We start from the raw sequence: 14,931 nt of genomic DNA, 5'->3' as shown, positions 1-14,931 counted from the left end.
ACAGGACAAACACCCTTCCCACCTGCCATGGCTCAGGGGGATCCTGTTCCCATCAACCAGCTTTTCTGGATATCTTAAGCAGAATGTTTGCAGTATAGGTTGCCGAACAATTGGAGCTTGCAGGAAAAGCGGATAAAAAGTCTTTATTGGGGGAGGGGCTCAACAAGTGGTGTCCAGAGTGGAGTGAGGGTCTCCCGGGGAGAGCAGGGCAACCTGAGGTACCGGGAGCAGCTCCCCCATCTCAGGGGGTGGAGTGCCTGGACGTGAAGCCAGACGGCAGGAGGGCAGCGCCTTGGGCAGCCCCAAATAGATGAAGCTGCCAGAGAGGACGAAAGAGCCGCACGTGAGGAAGGAGGCGGTGAAGTCTCCAGTCTCATCCCTTAGGAAGCCTGAGAGGAGATGGAAAGGAACTTAGAGGCCTGGGTCCCCAGATGCGGGTGGGGGTGGGGGTGGCGAGCGGATCTGCTGGCTCTGGCCCTTACCTGACAGGGGAGGGCCTAGAAGCCCCCCGAGGCTCAGCAGCATCATCATCAGCCCGGTGGCCTGTACCACATTTCCGATGCCCACCAGCTCCGGGAGCACACAGAAGATCAACGGGGCGTAACTTCCGGCGCTCAGGCCGTAGGCCCCAGCCGCGGCCAGCAGGGGGCCCCCCCAGCTGTCCTCGTTCCCCACCACCGGCACCAATCCCACCGCCAGCAGCCCCAGGCCTGTCAGAGCCCCGCATATCGTCAGCAACCGAGGGAGGGGCACCCAACCCTGGTCCGCCAACCAACCGCAGAGGAGCCGAGCGCCGATATCCCCCATCGCAGCCGCCGCCACCACCAGCGCCGCCCCATACCCGCCCAGGCCCCGATCTAAAGCGTGAGGAGCCAGGTGCACGTAGGGGATGAAGTAACCGACCCCCACTAAGGCCGTGCCGAGTGTCAAAACTAGGAAGGCCCGGCGTCTGAAGAGACCGAGGCCGAGGGCAGCTAGAGGGCTTCGGGGTGGGGCCAGGGGGTCGCCAGGAAGAGCAAGGGGTCGTAGCAGGGCGCCACAGGGGGTGAGGTGGAGGGTGACGGCTCCGAGGAGGAGCAGGGCGCCCCGCCAGCCGAAATTATCAAGGAGGAGCTGTAAAGCGGGCGCCAAGAGCAGCGAGGAGGCCCCGTTGCCCGTGAGTGCCAGCCCCACGGCCAAGACTCGACGGCGGGAGAAGTAACGGGAGACGGTCCCCAGGGCAGGGGCGAACACCAGGGCCCAGCCGGAGCCTGTGAATGGATAGAACCGGGTAAAGAGAGAAACCAGGGATGCCAGGCCCTGCCATCCCAGCTCTGTTTGTCGCAGGAGGCCCCCGCCCTCTTGGCTTCCGTACCCGACAGGCTCCTAGCTCCACCATCACCCCCTTAAGAACCCGGGTATACCTCTCCCTCACCAGCAAGGACGCCCAGGCCAAGGTAGAGGTGCAGCAGACTGTGTGCGAAAGCCGAGAAGACGAAGCCGAGCGAGGTGAGGACGCCCCCAACCATCACGACGGGGCGCGCCCCCCAGCGGGTGCTCAGGGCACTGCCCACTGGGCCTGGAAGGGGGCGGAGTCAAGGGAAGACACGCCCCCTGGACCCCCAAACTCGCTCCAACACTTCTCATTGGCTGTTTTCCTGGCCTAAACTTCTCCCCCGCCTTATAGCAACACCACCACCACCCCGCCCCGCTTCATCTCAAGACCTACTCAATTTTATTTTAGAACTTAGAACTCTAAATTCGACCTAGCTCTGAAGGTCGAACTCTAAAGGTCGATTTTTCTTAGGTTGTTTGGTAACCAGTCAGGTGTGTCCCCTACCACTGCTCTCACGGCACCTCCACCGACCCCAGTTCCTGCCTTCCACCTCGGGGCCCCTCCTTACTGGCTGCCTGCTGCACTGCCAGGGCCAGGGCGCTGACCCATGCCGTCTCCTGAGCGTTTCGGTCAAAATACTCCGCGAAGTCAGGGAAGGCGAGGCCCAGGGAGCGTAACACCCCGTAGGAGAGCCCATTCACCGCGAACCCTGCAGCCACCACCACCCAGCCCCAGCCCCCGTCCGGGGGTCCGGTTGGCTTGGGGGTCATCGCCTCCTGCGGAAGGCGGAACATCTGTCAGAGAAGTCGCCACATCTGTGTCTCCTTTAGGGACCTGAGCGTACCTGAGATCCAGCCCTGAGCACGGCAGAACGGAGGCGGGGGTTGTGTGTGTGTGTGGGGGGGGGTGGGGGTGGGGGGTGATGTACGGGCCTTGGGCTAGAACTCCAGGTTCGCGCCGTACTAGAGCGGGATAACAACCAGATCCCCCAGTTCTGAGACTCCCCCTCCCACACGCACCAGGTTCCCCTTACCCGACCTCACCGGGCGATCCGGGGGAGGGGAAGGGCGAAGAATGGCTCGGCCCGGTTTTCTCCCCGCTTCCCCGGAGGGCGGGGCCTTAGAGAGGAGCAAGTGCAGAGATGGAGCCCCACTTGGACAGGCTCTCAAGGTAAACAGGGCGCCTGAGCCACCTGGGACGCGGAGGGTGCCGAGGGCGGGAGCGAGCTGAGACAGCCAATCCACCGAGCCGAGTCCCACGGGGATTGAATTATCCATTTACACCCCCAATCCCGAGGAAGGGAGGGGCGAGGAATGAACACCTCCCCGCCCATGCCCACGCACCTGCCGCTGGCTGCGCACCCGGGAGGTGCATGGATTGCAATCGCCAGCCTCCCCAACGTTGGTAGGCAACGCACGGGGTGGTTGCGTGGTCCCATAGGAGTGGGACCCATGGGGGTGGTCCTCACAAAGCCTGAGGGGATGAGTAGCTCCAACGTTCTCAGGGAACGTTGCTGGAGAACCTGGTAAACCTCGGGTGTTAAATCACAGACCTCCATGCAGTGCATGTTGCGTGCTCAACGACAATACGCCCTCCAGGACAGAGCGGCAGGAAGAGGACTTCCTTGTGATGGGCCAGGGACATATACACGTCATGTTGCATCTTCACAATCACCCTGTGAAAAGGTGTTCTCCCCATTTTACAGATGAAGCCACTGAGACTTAGAGAAGTTAGGTGATTTGCCCGAATCACCAAACTTTAAAAAAAAAAGAAAGAAGTATTTGAGTTTGGGTCTGTCCAACTGTGAAACCATCCAAGAACAGACCTACTACTGAAATAGAATCTGCCACCACGGAGGGAAACGTCCTGGAGACAATTTGATGCCAAACTGACCTGGAAATGGTAGACTGATTCTGAACTATGGGTTTCTGGGACTAGAAAGGATTCTTGAGATCAGAATCCCTGAAGATTTAGATGGGAATTTTAAAAACAAAGTAAGAAATCCGAAAATTGAACCCAGGTATTGATTTCTTGGAAAAACTTTCCTTTTTACATTAAGATTAAGGTTATCATTGATTTACTTTGAAGCAAGGGATATGTTCTCTGGTGTAATTATTAAACAACATCAGAGAAAACCTGGCAGTTTGCATTACAGTTTGGCCGACGGCCACACTACCCAACAGCCACATGGTGGCAGTGTTTCCTAATTGTTGAGAAACTCTGCAAATAAACAACTTAATTAGTGAAACTGTAAACTTAACAACACAATATGGTCTTCGAGGGCTCTCTACTGCCTATAAGAGGAAACAAAAGAAAACAAAACAAAATTCTCTACTTTGGATAAAAGCCTTTCCCAGTCAGAGGTATACCCAGACTATCTTTCCATCCCAGCCCCCCTCCCCTCTTTTCTACACTCTTCCATCAGATATTAGCAGCTCACCTGCTCTGTGGGCATTTCTAGCTTTTTATCACTCCTTAATTTTTGAATATGTCATGCTCTGTGCTTGAACTGTCCTGGAGGGGGTACAGGAGCCTTGCCATGTACCTACCACCCTAGGAAAGTGGTCTCACCAGCTTCCCTAGTCTGGGGTGCTATTGTGAAAGGCACCTGGAAGGCAGAACCAGCCTATCCTCAGACAACAGGGAGGGCAGGGACCCCACTTCCAGCAATGGCCCGAGAGGCCCCTGCTCCAATCTGAATGAGGCCAAGTGAAACAAAGCACTCCCTCCCCATGGTGAAGTAGAAATGCAGGGGGATGAAAGAGGAAACTGGGTCTTTAGGGCCTGGGAGTTGTACAAAGTGATACTGAGCACCTTTACAAGATACTTATGAATCCACACCACTATTCATGCCTGGAGAATCCCATGGACAGAGGAACCTGGCAGGCTACAGTCCATGGCATTGAAAAGAGTCAGATGCAATGAATGACTGAGCACACAAACACATTTTGTAAGAATTTTGTAAGACTATTGAGTAAGGATTACATCTCAATAAAACTGATTTTTAAGGTTAAAAAAAATCTTAGATTGGTGAGGATGTGGAGAAAAAGAAACACCCAGCTCTGTTGATGGACATGTAAACTGATAGAGCCAGTATATAGAAGTGCCTCAAAAAATTAAAAATAGAACTGCAGTGCTGGGCTGTGTTTAGTCTCTCCGTCATGTCAGACTCTGCAACCACATGAACTGTAGCCCAGCAGGTTCTTCTGTCCATGGGGATTCTCCAGGCAAGAATACTAGAGTGGGTTACCATGCCCTCTTCCAGGGGATCTTCCTAATCCAGGGATCGAACCCAGGTCTCCTTCATTGCAGGCAGATTCTGTACAGGCTGTCAAAGAGATATCTGCACTTATGTGTTCATTGGAGCATCATTCACAATAGTCAAGATAAGGAAAGAACCTAAGTGTCTATCAATGAGTGAATGGATAAAGAATAATATTATACTCCATTAGTTTGTTGTCCAGTGGCTAGTCATGTCCAACTCTGTGACCCTATGGACTAAATGAAGCATGTCAGGCTTCCATGTCCTTCACTATCTCTCAGAGTTTGCTCAAAATTTTTTCCATTGAGTCGGTGATGCTATCCAACCATCTCATCCTCTGTCACCCCCTTCTCCTCCTGCCCTCAACCTTTCCCAGTTTCAGGGTCTTTTCCAATGACTCAACTCTTCACATCAGGTGGCCAAAGTATTAGAGCTTCAGCTTCAGCATCAGTCCTTCCAATAAATATTCAGGATTGATTTCCTTTAGGATTGACTGGTTTGATCTCTTTGCTGTCCAAGGGACTCTCGAGAGTCTTCTCCAACACCACAGTGTGAAAGTATCAGTTCTTTGGTGCTCAGCCTTCTTTATGGTCCAAGTCTCACATTTGTACATGACTGCTGGAAAATAGTATATATGATCTATACATCATATATGCCTATATATAATATTCTATCATATAGCCCATATATATTGTGCATGCTGAGTAGCTTCAGTCATGTCCGACTCTGTGCGACCCTATGGACTGTAGCCCACCAGGCTCCTCTGTCCGTGGGAATCTCCAGGCAAGAATACTGGAGTAGATTGCCATGCCCTTCTTCAGGGGATCTTCCCAACCCAGGGATGGAACCTGCATCTCTTACGTCTTGTGCATTGGCAAATGGGTTCTTTACCACTTAGTGCCATGTAGGCAGCCCATATCCAATATATACATATATGTATGTATAAAATGACAGCATGTTATTCAACCTTGTGAAAGAAGGAAACCCTGCCATTTGCAACAACATGAATGGAACTCAAGAGCATTTATAATAAATAATGTAAACCAGATAGAGAAAGACAATACAATATGGTATCACTTATCTGCAGAATTATTAAAACAAGACAGAAAGTGGAAAAGTGGTTGCCAGGGGCTGGGGTTTGGAAGGGAATAGGAGGAGGTTGGTAAAAGGGAATAAATGTTCAGCTATAAGATGAATAAGGTCTGAGACTCTAACATTAAAAAAACATGGTAACCATAGTTGATAACACTGTATTGTATATCAACACCAATTTACAATATACTTTTGGGCCACACCAAAAGTCATCTCTACTCTTTAGTGCTGCCTTTTATTGTGTAAGGATTACACTTCAGTAACATTGATTTTTCAGGCTAAAAAAAACTTAGGTTGGTGAGGATGTAGAGAAAAAGAAACACCTATGCACTCTTGATGGCAATGTAAATTGGTACAGCCAGTATGGAAAGCATATGGAAGTTTCTCCAAAAATGAAAAAATAGAACTACCATATGATCCAGTAATTCCATTTCTGGGTTTATATCCAAAGGAAATCAAAGAGATACCTGCACTCCCATGTTTATTGGAGCATCGTTCACCATAATCAAGATATGGAAACAACCCAAGTGTCTATCAGTGGACGAATGGATAAAGAATAATATAATATTCTACCATATATACATATATAATATTCTATCATATATATATAAAATGACAGAATATTATTCAGCCTTGACAAAGAAGGAAATCCTGCCATTTGCAACAATATGAATTGAACTAGAGGGTATATATATCAAGTAATATAAGCCAGATAGAGAAAGACAGTACTGCATGATATCACTTATCTGCAGAATCATTTTTTAAAAAGTCAGGAAAAAAAATAGAAAGTGCTAAAGTTGTTGCCAGTGGTTGGGGGTTGAGGGGAAAAGGAAGAGTTTGGTAAAAGGGAACAAGTTTTCAGCTATAAGATAAAAGTCTTATAGCTGAGAATCTCAGAGAAGGCAATGGCACCCCACTCCAGTACTCTTGCCTGGAAAATCCCATGGACGGAGGAGCCTGGAAAGCTGTGGTCCATGGGGTCGCTGAGGGTCAGACACGACTGAGTGACTTCACTTTCACTTCACTTTCACGCATTGGAGAAGGAAATGACAACCCACTCCAACAACCCACTCCAACAACCCACTCCAACGTTCTTGCCTGGAGAATCCCAGGGACAGGGGAGCCTGGTGGGCTGCCATCTATGGGGTCGCACAGAGTTGGACACGACTGAAGTGACTTAGCAGCAGCAGCAGCAGCTGAGAATCTAACATAAAACATGGTGACCATAGTAGATAACACTACTTTATAATTGAAATTTGCTAAGAGAGTAGAACTTGTGTTCTCACCTAGGAAAAATAATAAACATGTAAGGTTATGGATATGTTCATTAACTGGATGCGAGAATCCTCTCACAAAGTATATGTATCAAATCCTGATATTTAAATATCTTACAATTTCATATGTCAATAAAGCAGAAATTTTTAAAAATATCTTAGGAACTCTAGATAGTCTTTTAAAAGTTAAGGGGAAAAAAAGAAACTCAAATCGATGGCAGTGCTCTAATCTCCCAGGGTTTATTGCTCTCCTACGAGGAGAAGGGTCCCCCTTCCCCACCCTGCCATTTCCCAGGCAGAGGGCCACTCTCTTAGTTGCCTTTGCTCAGTCCAGCCTCGCAGATCCAGTGGTAGAGTCTTTGGCAGGCATCGTCATTCCACTCACCATCGGGGTAGAAATGGGCACAGTCCTCACCCCCACCCAGCTCATGCCCATGAAAGTCATCCGGCTGGCCTGGCTTCCAGTTCCTGGGGGGGGGCGGGGTGAGAGGAAAACAGCCAGCTAGGAAGAACAGATGGAACAGAATCCAGGCTGGGGAGAAGGGGCTGTGGGTCAGACCCTGGAGGAGCAGAGCTGAAGGAGGAAAAAGACACAGAAAGCCAAGGCACTCACTTGATGTTGGTCTCATAGTCCGACCCATCCACCCATTTCCAGACTCCATCTGGATCACTGAGGCCCATCCAGGTGAAGTAAGGACGTAGGTTGGCCTGGATAAAATCCTGGGATGACAGAAGGGCAGTGGTGACTCCCCTGACCCTCTCCCCCCAGGCCAGCTCCTTGGACTAGCAGTTCTGAACTTCATGGGTTCATTAAGGCCATGGAGGAAATTCAGGGTGTTGATCCCAATGCCAGGACCAATGGAACCTCTGAGGATCTGGGTCAGATGGCAGCGGTTGTTAAAACTCCCCAGGTGATGCCAATGAGACCAGTCTTGGGACCTGAGCTCGTGGGGCTCACCTGCTCCTCTCTGGAGTTGATGACTACCAGGTGGGCATTCTTCAGTTGGCAGTCTTTCTCAGCTTCTGGCCAGGGCTTCACCAAGGAAGAGAACCAGTAGCAGCGGCCTTCATGCTTCAGCCAGTTGGCAGGACAGCAGGCTGTGTTTTGAGAGTCTAAGGGGCGAGGGTTGGGGGAGTGGCTGAGATGCTGCCCAGGGGGACGTGGGCAGGAACTGGCTCCAGGCATGCCCCACACAACTCTTACAATTGTTCTTGAGAGCATCCATCTTGCAGGTCAGGGAGTTCAGGTCCTTGGCCAGCTGCTGGACTCGAAGGAGCATTTCAGAATCACCTGGGATGCACACAGATGGGCAGTGGGTACACTGCTCTGGGTGTGGCTTCTGCTCCATGAGTCCCTGGAGACCAGGGGTCCATGCCCAGGACCCAGCCTAGGAACGCCCCTGCCCTCCCACATGCCTCATGCCCAGATAGAAGGCAGTAGGGGCCTGACCTGCTTTGAGTTCTTCCAGTTGCTTCTCCAGCCTGTTCTCCAGAGAAAGCACCTTGTCATTCAAGCTACAGGCTGGAGGGGAGGGCACTCAGCACCTTGTGACTGCTCCCACCCCCCTCCCTCCAGTCTGAGAGTCCAGCCCCCATCTCTCCACACCCTCTCCCTGAGGGTCTCTTACCAGCTTGCAGTTTTTGCTTGTGACTTTCCACCTCAGCTTTCAGTGATGTTATCATTTCTTGCAAGTCGCCACCTGGAGAACTCAGGAATCAGCCTCCACCCCTGCTCCACCCCACCCCATCTCAGTCCAGAGCCCCTTTCATGCCAGGCTCACCCTGGGAGTTCAGTGCCTGGACCTCGGCCGCAGTGTTTGAAGTGAAGTTACTGAAACCTGTTCTCAGGGTCTGCAGGTCACTCTGAAACTTGAAATCTGATAGGCAGATGGGACAATCAATGCTAAGGGTTACCAGGCCCTCTCTGCGCCAGCTTTGGGCCCCTAACATGCATCATCTCATGGGTCCCTTCAGTGACCCCACCCAAAGGACCGGGTCCTATTGTTATCTGATACTGCAAGTGAGGCAGTTAAGGCTCAGAGAGAGGACAGAATCTGATACCATTCCCCAGCTGACAAGTGACAGAGCCAGCAGTCATCCTCATCCAACCACTCTTGCATTCAGCATCCCCACCACACCTCGTTATTTCTCTCTTCCTTGCCCACCATGTGCCACTCACTTTGGTATCCCATCACACATACGCTGGCCAGCAGGAGGCTGAGGCCCAGGGAGAGCAGGAGGAGGCAAGGGCTGGAGAGGAGCCGCTTCAGGAAGGTCTGGGAAGAAAACAGCACTGCAGGAGGAGAGGGTGTCAGGAGGAGGGGGTCCAGGTGGTGGGACAGACGGGGCCGAGGATGGGGCCACAGGGACCTCTCAGGGAGGAGGCCGGCGCAGCTCATGCTGGCGGGAGGCTGGATGAGAACTGTGGGGCGAGGGGTGTCCTGGTCTCTGACTCTTCATGGACCAGGCCAAGTGCTCAGATACAGGGGCCCCTCACATGCCTGGGGACATGTGTACATAAAGACACACAGACAGAGGACCATCGCGATGTGTAAGGTCCTCTCATCAGAGTTGGGGAGGTAGCAGGAGGACCCAGAGAGAGCTATGGGCAGCCCACACTCTAAGCTCACAAGGTTTAGGGTAAGCTCACACTCAAGGGTGAAAACACATTAGAAAGACAGTATATGCTCTTGCCTTTCCTCAGCGCACACGAAGTCAGGCCCACTATGGATCTTGAATTCTCTTCAAGTTGGGTCCCCCAGAGGCTGGGCCCTGACCCCGTTCAGAGTGGGGGAACCCCACCAGGACTTATGGTAGAGGTGCAGACATCACACTTGACAGCAGAGAGCCTTCTAAACATATTAAGATGAGATTTTAGCAAAGGCTGTTTCCCCTTTCCCTTACCTTCTGTAAACCCCTGGCTTTTTTTCTCACTCTCCGAGTACTGAAGGTCTTCGTACTTCACTGACATGTTTGGACCAACACGGTCTCTGAGACTGTTGGAGCAGAAGTGGAGGCCGAGCCAGTGGGCAGCCTGGGGCAGGAGCGGGATTAGAGGGGGAATACAGGGACCAGGGAGGAGCTGCAGGCAGGGCTGGAGGTGAGAGAAGAGTGAGGTTTGAAAAGGAACCCATGGTGAAGGCTAGAAATGGGGATGGGCTTGGGTTTGCAGCTGAGGTCAGAAGTGGAGTCAGGGATGGGGTTTGAGCTAGGGTCGGGTTGAGTTTGGAGTGACGGTGGAGGTGAAGTTGGAGCTAAATGCATTGTGAGGACTAGGTCTGATGGGGCTGGAACCGAGGTTGCATCTCCTACTAGGATCAGTACTCACGCTGGGGTCAGTACTGGGGTCAGTACTCGTGTTGAAGCCATAAATGGAGATGGACCTAGGCTTGGTGCTGAAGTTGAAAATAGGACAGAGACGAGGTTCAAGCTTTCGAGGGATGGGGAGCAGGGCAGGCTGGTGTTAAGAGTCAAGCTAACTTGGGAATTCTCTGGCAGTCCAATGGTTAAGGCTCCATGCTTCCACTTCACAGGCCAGGAGTTTGATCCCTAGTTCCTAGGATCCTGTGTGCCCTGCTGGGCTGCCCCCAATTTTTTAAAAATATGATGTAAGAACTCTAGGGGTGAAACTGCCGGGTTGGTATGGGGTTTGAGATGTGGCTGGAGTGGGGGCTGAAGACAGGGCTAGAACCAGGCTAGGGAAGGGGCTGACTGTGAGTATCAGTTTGTGACCAAGGTTGTAGCTGCCCTAATTTAATCCGAATCCAATGAAGGGAATAGAGTCTAAAATCTCCACTGAGTCATTAAATCCCCAACCTGCCCCCTTATATATCTTACCATTCAGTTCCACCAAAGACCCATGATCCCTTCTCTCTGCTTTCTCTGACATCCTCCCTGCCCTTTTAGTCTCACATGCATCCCCAGCCCCCTTACCTGTGAGAAGTCAAGAGGCTGTGATTTTTGAGTTCTTTGTGCAGCAATGACCAGAGTTGGAAAAAACTAAATCCCGGACAGTTGGGATGGGGGTGGCCGATGGAAGAGTCACCTAACTGAGTGGAGACCTGCTGGTCATTGTGTCTGAATGACCAAGAGTCTATAACCCGGGAGACTCTCATTTCCTCAATTGGGGACAGTAACTAATAAGAAGGAATTGAAATCAAAACTCAGGCAGAGGTGGCGTGTGTGGGGCAGCTGGGCTTTTTCAGACCTCCTGTGACTTCCTCAGTTTTACTATTTGGCAGTGAAACACTGGATCAGAAGGAACCAGAGTTCCAGTGTTGCTCTGTCCCACACCTCCTTTCAGTTCCTTGATCTCGGAATTGTTGATGTCTCCTTCATTGCAAACCCAGGTTCAGAGGAGCTCTGCTCTTGCTCAATCCTGACCCAGGGCCCCTGGCATCTTCCTCTGGGGCCTCAGCCAGAAAGCTCCCTGAGTTCTGGCCAGATGTCCTTGTTGTCAAGTCCAAGCTTGTTCTGATCACTGAATGACAGGGACAAGGCGTTGAGGCAAGGAAAAAGACTTTACTCAGAAAGAAGGTGCTGGAATGCCAGAAGATGGCGGAATAATGTCTCAAAATAACCATCTTCTTTTATAGAACAGAGATGGGGTCAGGAAAGGATTGAGGAAACAAAGTAAAAAGGCCATTAGTCTTGCAAATATCTCCTAGAATGGCAAACCTCAGGTGGGGATGTGTTGATTTCTTCCTTCCATCCACAGGTGGACAGGGTCCTGAACCCTTTAACAGTCAGGCAGAGGGGCAGATGCTCTGAGGTAGGTCTTTATGTATGATTATAATAACAAAATCCAACTCAGAGAAACAGTTCCAACATGGAGTGAGAATTGGCCTTTCCCTGTCACATCCTCATTTCATTTGAAAGGAGGGAAGAGGTGGCAGAGAATAGGATCTCCTGGCTGGAATGGGAAGGGAAGATCGAGGAGAAAGAACAGAATATATTGAGCATCAAATCCATCATGAGGATTGTGCCAGACATTTGCATTAACCATTCAATTCCCACAAGATTGTTGGGAGGAATTTCGGATGAAGAACTTAGGTTCAGAACCATCCTGTGACTTGCCCAAGATCACTTGCCTGGTAAGCTTAAGAGCCAGAATTCCAGCCTAGGGCTGCCCCACACCTTAGCCTGGGCTCTCTCTGAATATACTATCTTCATGAAAGGGGTTCAGTTTAATCCTGTCAGCTCTTAAATCCCTCTAAGGGGTTTTCCCTGAATTCACACACACAATCTTTTCATAGGAAAGATTCTTAGTATCTTAAAAAGGGAAGAAGGAAAGCAAATACATTTCAGATTCTATTTTCTAGTTAAATGGGATTGTGCTCTGATAATTACATTTTAAAACTCATTTAACATTGTATCAAGAATATGTGGCCACATCAGTTCATAAAATGTCCTTTATTCCTTTTTTAACTTCATCTCATTTAATAAGCTGTGCCATAATTTATTGACTAAGCTTTTTCCCTTATGATAAACATTTAGGTTGTTTCCAGTTGTCTTTGGCTTTCTTGCTTTGCATTTATTTGGTGTTTTGATTAATATCTGTTACAGGTTGGGTTTTTGGGAATCAATGTGGAGACTGAATTTGGGGTACAGTTTAGTTATTAGGGATCAGAACCAGTGAAGGGAAGGGGAAAGAAGGTGGTGGTAGAGGGGGACGTTAAAGAGTTACAAAGATCCCACAAAGCTTTAGCCCATCCGACAGGGGCTTCTAGGGGTTCACACTGCATTGGCGGTCAGAGCTGCGCGTTGCTGCACGTAAATGGGGCCTTTATTACCTGATCTCCCTCAGTTACCTGATATGGCTATCACAGCAGGGGTGGAGCCTAGGGGAGGGGGCTGTGTGCACAGGTTACACACCCCATGACTGGGCACCAAGTCCTTTTTGGAAGTGAGGTCTGGCTGTCTTATCTTTGTGTCTACCCCAGTACTGCTTTGCATTCACACATTAATTGGGGGATAATCAAATTTTTGCTTTATTGAATCTTCCCCACAAAGAGCATGGTATGTTTCTCCATTCATTTATCCAAGTGGTAGGGACAGAATGAAGAGACAAAATAGGTGATTAAATAGTTAATCCCACTAGGGTTTGTAAGTGGAAAAATATGGGAGACCCCTATAAGTTAATGATTACTTGAGAAAGCAGGTTTGCTTAGCAACAGAACCATGCAACAGAAGCACGGGACATGCCCCAAAACAATAAAACAATGGTTGCATAAGACCTACGTAATGAGTGTCCAGTGAACTCAGTGAGTTAATGATCCCTGGTACGTGTTCTCTGAATACACAAGAAACAATAATTTGTTGTCCTAGCTTGACCACACAGGGACAGGGAAACTCCCCTGCTCAACTTGGAGAAGGAGCTGGTGATGGAAGCATGACGTCTACTCAAGAAAGACAAAGAAGGATTTCCCCCTCCACTACTTTCCCTTCGATTAAAAAACTGCAGCCCACTAAGTTTTCAGGGTGCAGCATTTCTCACCCACACGCTTGTAGGCCCCCAAGTATCCTAGTCTAATAAATAGCTTATCTACCACTTTGCTCTTGCTGAATTCTTCTCTGCACTGAGACATAATGGACTACAATACTGGAGCTCTTTGGAGCCCACCTGAAATGACACCAATCGGTTTCACAAGCATTTACACGTCCATTCAAAAATATTTATTGGGTGTTAATAAAAGAAAATGTCACATATGGAGGTATGGGAAAGTCATTCTGGCTTTTTCATGAGCTAACTTGAACTTTATGGCCAAGTTATGACAGTGTGTTTGTGAACTATCAAATACACATTATGCATCCACTTTAATTATTTAAAGGGAAGAGCGCACTGACCAGAAGCAAAGAATGTCCATGTCAAAAATAAAGATGAAATTCTCCTCTTCCTGGGATGCCAGTGCTGCTCCTCCTTTGAGCATAAGACTCCCTTCCCAGGTGCCAAGGCCATGCTTCTTATTGTGTATGTTTTGGTCTGGTTGTTTTTAAAACCTTGAAGAAACGTATTTCTGAATTATTTAATGTTCTGACACAATAGCAAACTGTGCTGAAACTCCGGGCCAGTTAATTTCTCAGAGAAATCTGAGAAGTTGACTTCGGGGCTATAGTCCTCAGCTGGGCTCAAACAGAATTCTATTCTTATGATGGCTTATTGATTATTTTCATCAACAATGTCTACAATATGCCAGGGCCCCTCCTTCAGAAGAGACATCCTACAGAAGTAAACAGGTGAGAAACGACCTGGTCACAAAGCTTATATTCTAGTGGGTGATGGATCAACAGAATAAGTGAGTAAAACACGTATAATGTCACACAGTGATAAATGCTAAGGAAGACAATATAGCAAGGAGGTGGGTACAATAAGGTCAATTTTTAACAGGGTGTCAAGACTAGGAGGTCAAGAACAACCTTACTGAGGGACTTCCCTGGTGGTCCAGTGGTTAAGAACCCACCTTCCAAGGCAGGGAACACGGGTTCAATTCCTGGTCGGGGAATTGAGATCCCACATGCCTTGGGGCAGCTAAGCCCACAGCAACAGAAGATCCAGCATGCTGCAACTTAGACCCGATGCAATAAAAAATAAATTTTTTTTTTCAAAAGAATAATCTTAGTGGGAAGTTGATATCCAAGCAAAAGCCCAAAGGAGGTGAGGGAGAAGTAGATGAGGCTCAGCTAGGAATCCTGGAGCTCCAACTCTTCAGGGCCTGTAGGCTATTGTCACGGATTTGACTTAGAGGGGCAGGCTTTGTAGGGGTCAGAGCAGAGGACTGAGTGAGCTGATTTACACTTTAACTGTGACAACGTGACTCTTGTGAATTTCATGAGAAGGGACCAGAGTGGGGAGGTGGTGGCGGGAAGGGATGAGAGATAAATTACGAGCTTGGGACGAGCATATATACACAGTACTGCATAGTGGCTCAGCTGGTAAAGAATCTGCCTGCAATGTGGGAGACCTGGGTTCAGTCCCTGGGTTGGGAAGA

At 49.4% G+C, this 14,931-nt stretch overlaps 2 protein-coding genes across 4 annotated transcripts; both read right to left on the bottom strand.

Moving 5' to 3' along the window:
* Window positions 1–24: 24 nt before the first annotated feature.
* On the bottom strand, window positions 25–2,537 carry SLC16A11 (solute carrier family 16 member 11). 3 transcript variants are annotated; one of them, XM_065909193.1, is made up of 5 exons: window positions 2,349–2,537; window positions 1,884–2,091; window positions 1,415–1,558; window positions 483–1,250; window positions 25–389 (listed from the first exon to the last, which is right to left on the bottom strand). In XM_065909193.1, the coding sequence occupies exons 2-5, from the start codon at window positions 2,083–2,085 to the stop codon at window positions 160–162; spliced, it is 1,344 nt and encodes a 447-aa protein (XP_065765265.1). In that variant the 5' UTR covers window positions 2,086–2,091; window positions 2,349–2,537; the 3' UTR covers window positions 25–159. The 3 variants fall into 3 exon arrangements, with proteins under 3 accessions (XP_065765265.1, XP_065765266.1, XP_065765267.1); XM_065909194.1 differs by having other exon boundaries at window positions 2,354–2,537; XM_065909195.1 differs by lacking the exon at window positions 1,884–2,091.
* A 4,604-nt stretch (window positions 2,538–7,141) lies between these two features.
* LOC136149175 (C-type lectin domain family 10 member A-like) lies at window positions 7,142–11,027 on the bottom strand. Its single transcript, XM_065909208.1, has 10 exons — window positions 10,877–11,027; window positions 9,848–10,037; window positions 9,123–9,236; window positions 8,725–8,820; window positions 8,572–8,643; window positions 8,394–8,465; window positions 8,148–8,234; window positions 7,902–8,056; window positions 7,557–7,663; window positions 7,142–7,411 (listed from the first exon to the last, which is right to left on the bottom strand). The coding sequence occupies exons 2-10, from the start codon at window positions 9,912–9,914 to the stop codon at window positions 7,255–7,257; spliced, it is 927 nt and encodes a 308-aa protein (XP_065765280.1). The 5' UTR covers window positions 9,915–10,037; window positions 10,877–11,027; the 3' UTR covers window positions 7,142–7,254.
* Window positions 11,028–14,931: the final 3,904 nt, after the last annotated feature.

The sequence above is a fragment of the Muntiacus reevesi genome, chromosome 18, assembly GCF_963930625.1.
Source record: "Muntiacus reevesi chromosome 18, mMunRee1.1, whole genome shotgun sequence".
Lineage (NCBI taxonomy): Eukaryota > Metazoa > Chordata > Mammalia > Artiodactyla > Cervidae > Muntiacus > Muntiacus reevesi.
Note: the sequence above shows the minus strand (reverse complement) of the source record. Positions and strands in the feature narration are given on the sequence as shown.

Bases quoted from the DNA above. Each gene is read 5' to 3' on its own strand.
- SLC16A11 (XM_065909193.1), bottom strand. From the start codon at position 2,085: ATGACCCCCAAGCCAACCGGACCCCCGGACGGGGGCTGGGGCTGGGTG. The intron at 1,559-1,883 runs GTAAGGAGGGGC...GCCCCCTTCCAG, and splicing joins GGCAGTGCAGCAGGCAGCCA to GCCCAGTGGGCAGTGCCCTG. The intron at 1,251-1,414 runs GTGAGGGAGAGG...ATCCATTCACAG, and splicing joins TGGCCTGGGCGTCCTTGCTG to GCTCCGGCTGGGCCCTGGTG.
- LOC136149175 (XM_065909208.1), bottom strand. From the start codon at position 9,914: ATGTCAGTGAAGTACGAAGACCTTCAGTACTCGGAGAGTGAGAAAAAA. The intron at 7,664-7,901 runs GTGAGCCCCACG...CTGTCATCCCAG, and splicing joins TCAACTCCAGAGAGGAGCAG to GATTTTATCCAGGCCAACCT. The intron at 7,412-7,556 runs GTGAGTGCCTTG...GCCCCCCCCCAG, and splicing joins GACTATGAGACCAACATCAA to GAACTGGAAGCCAGGCCAGC.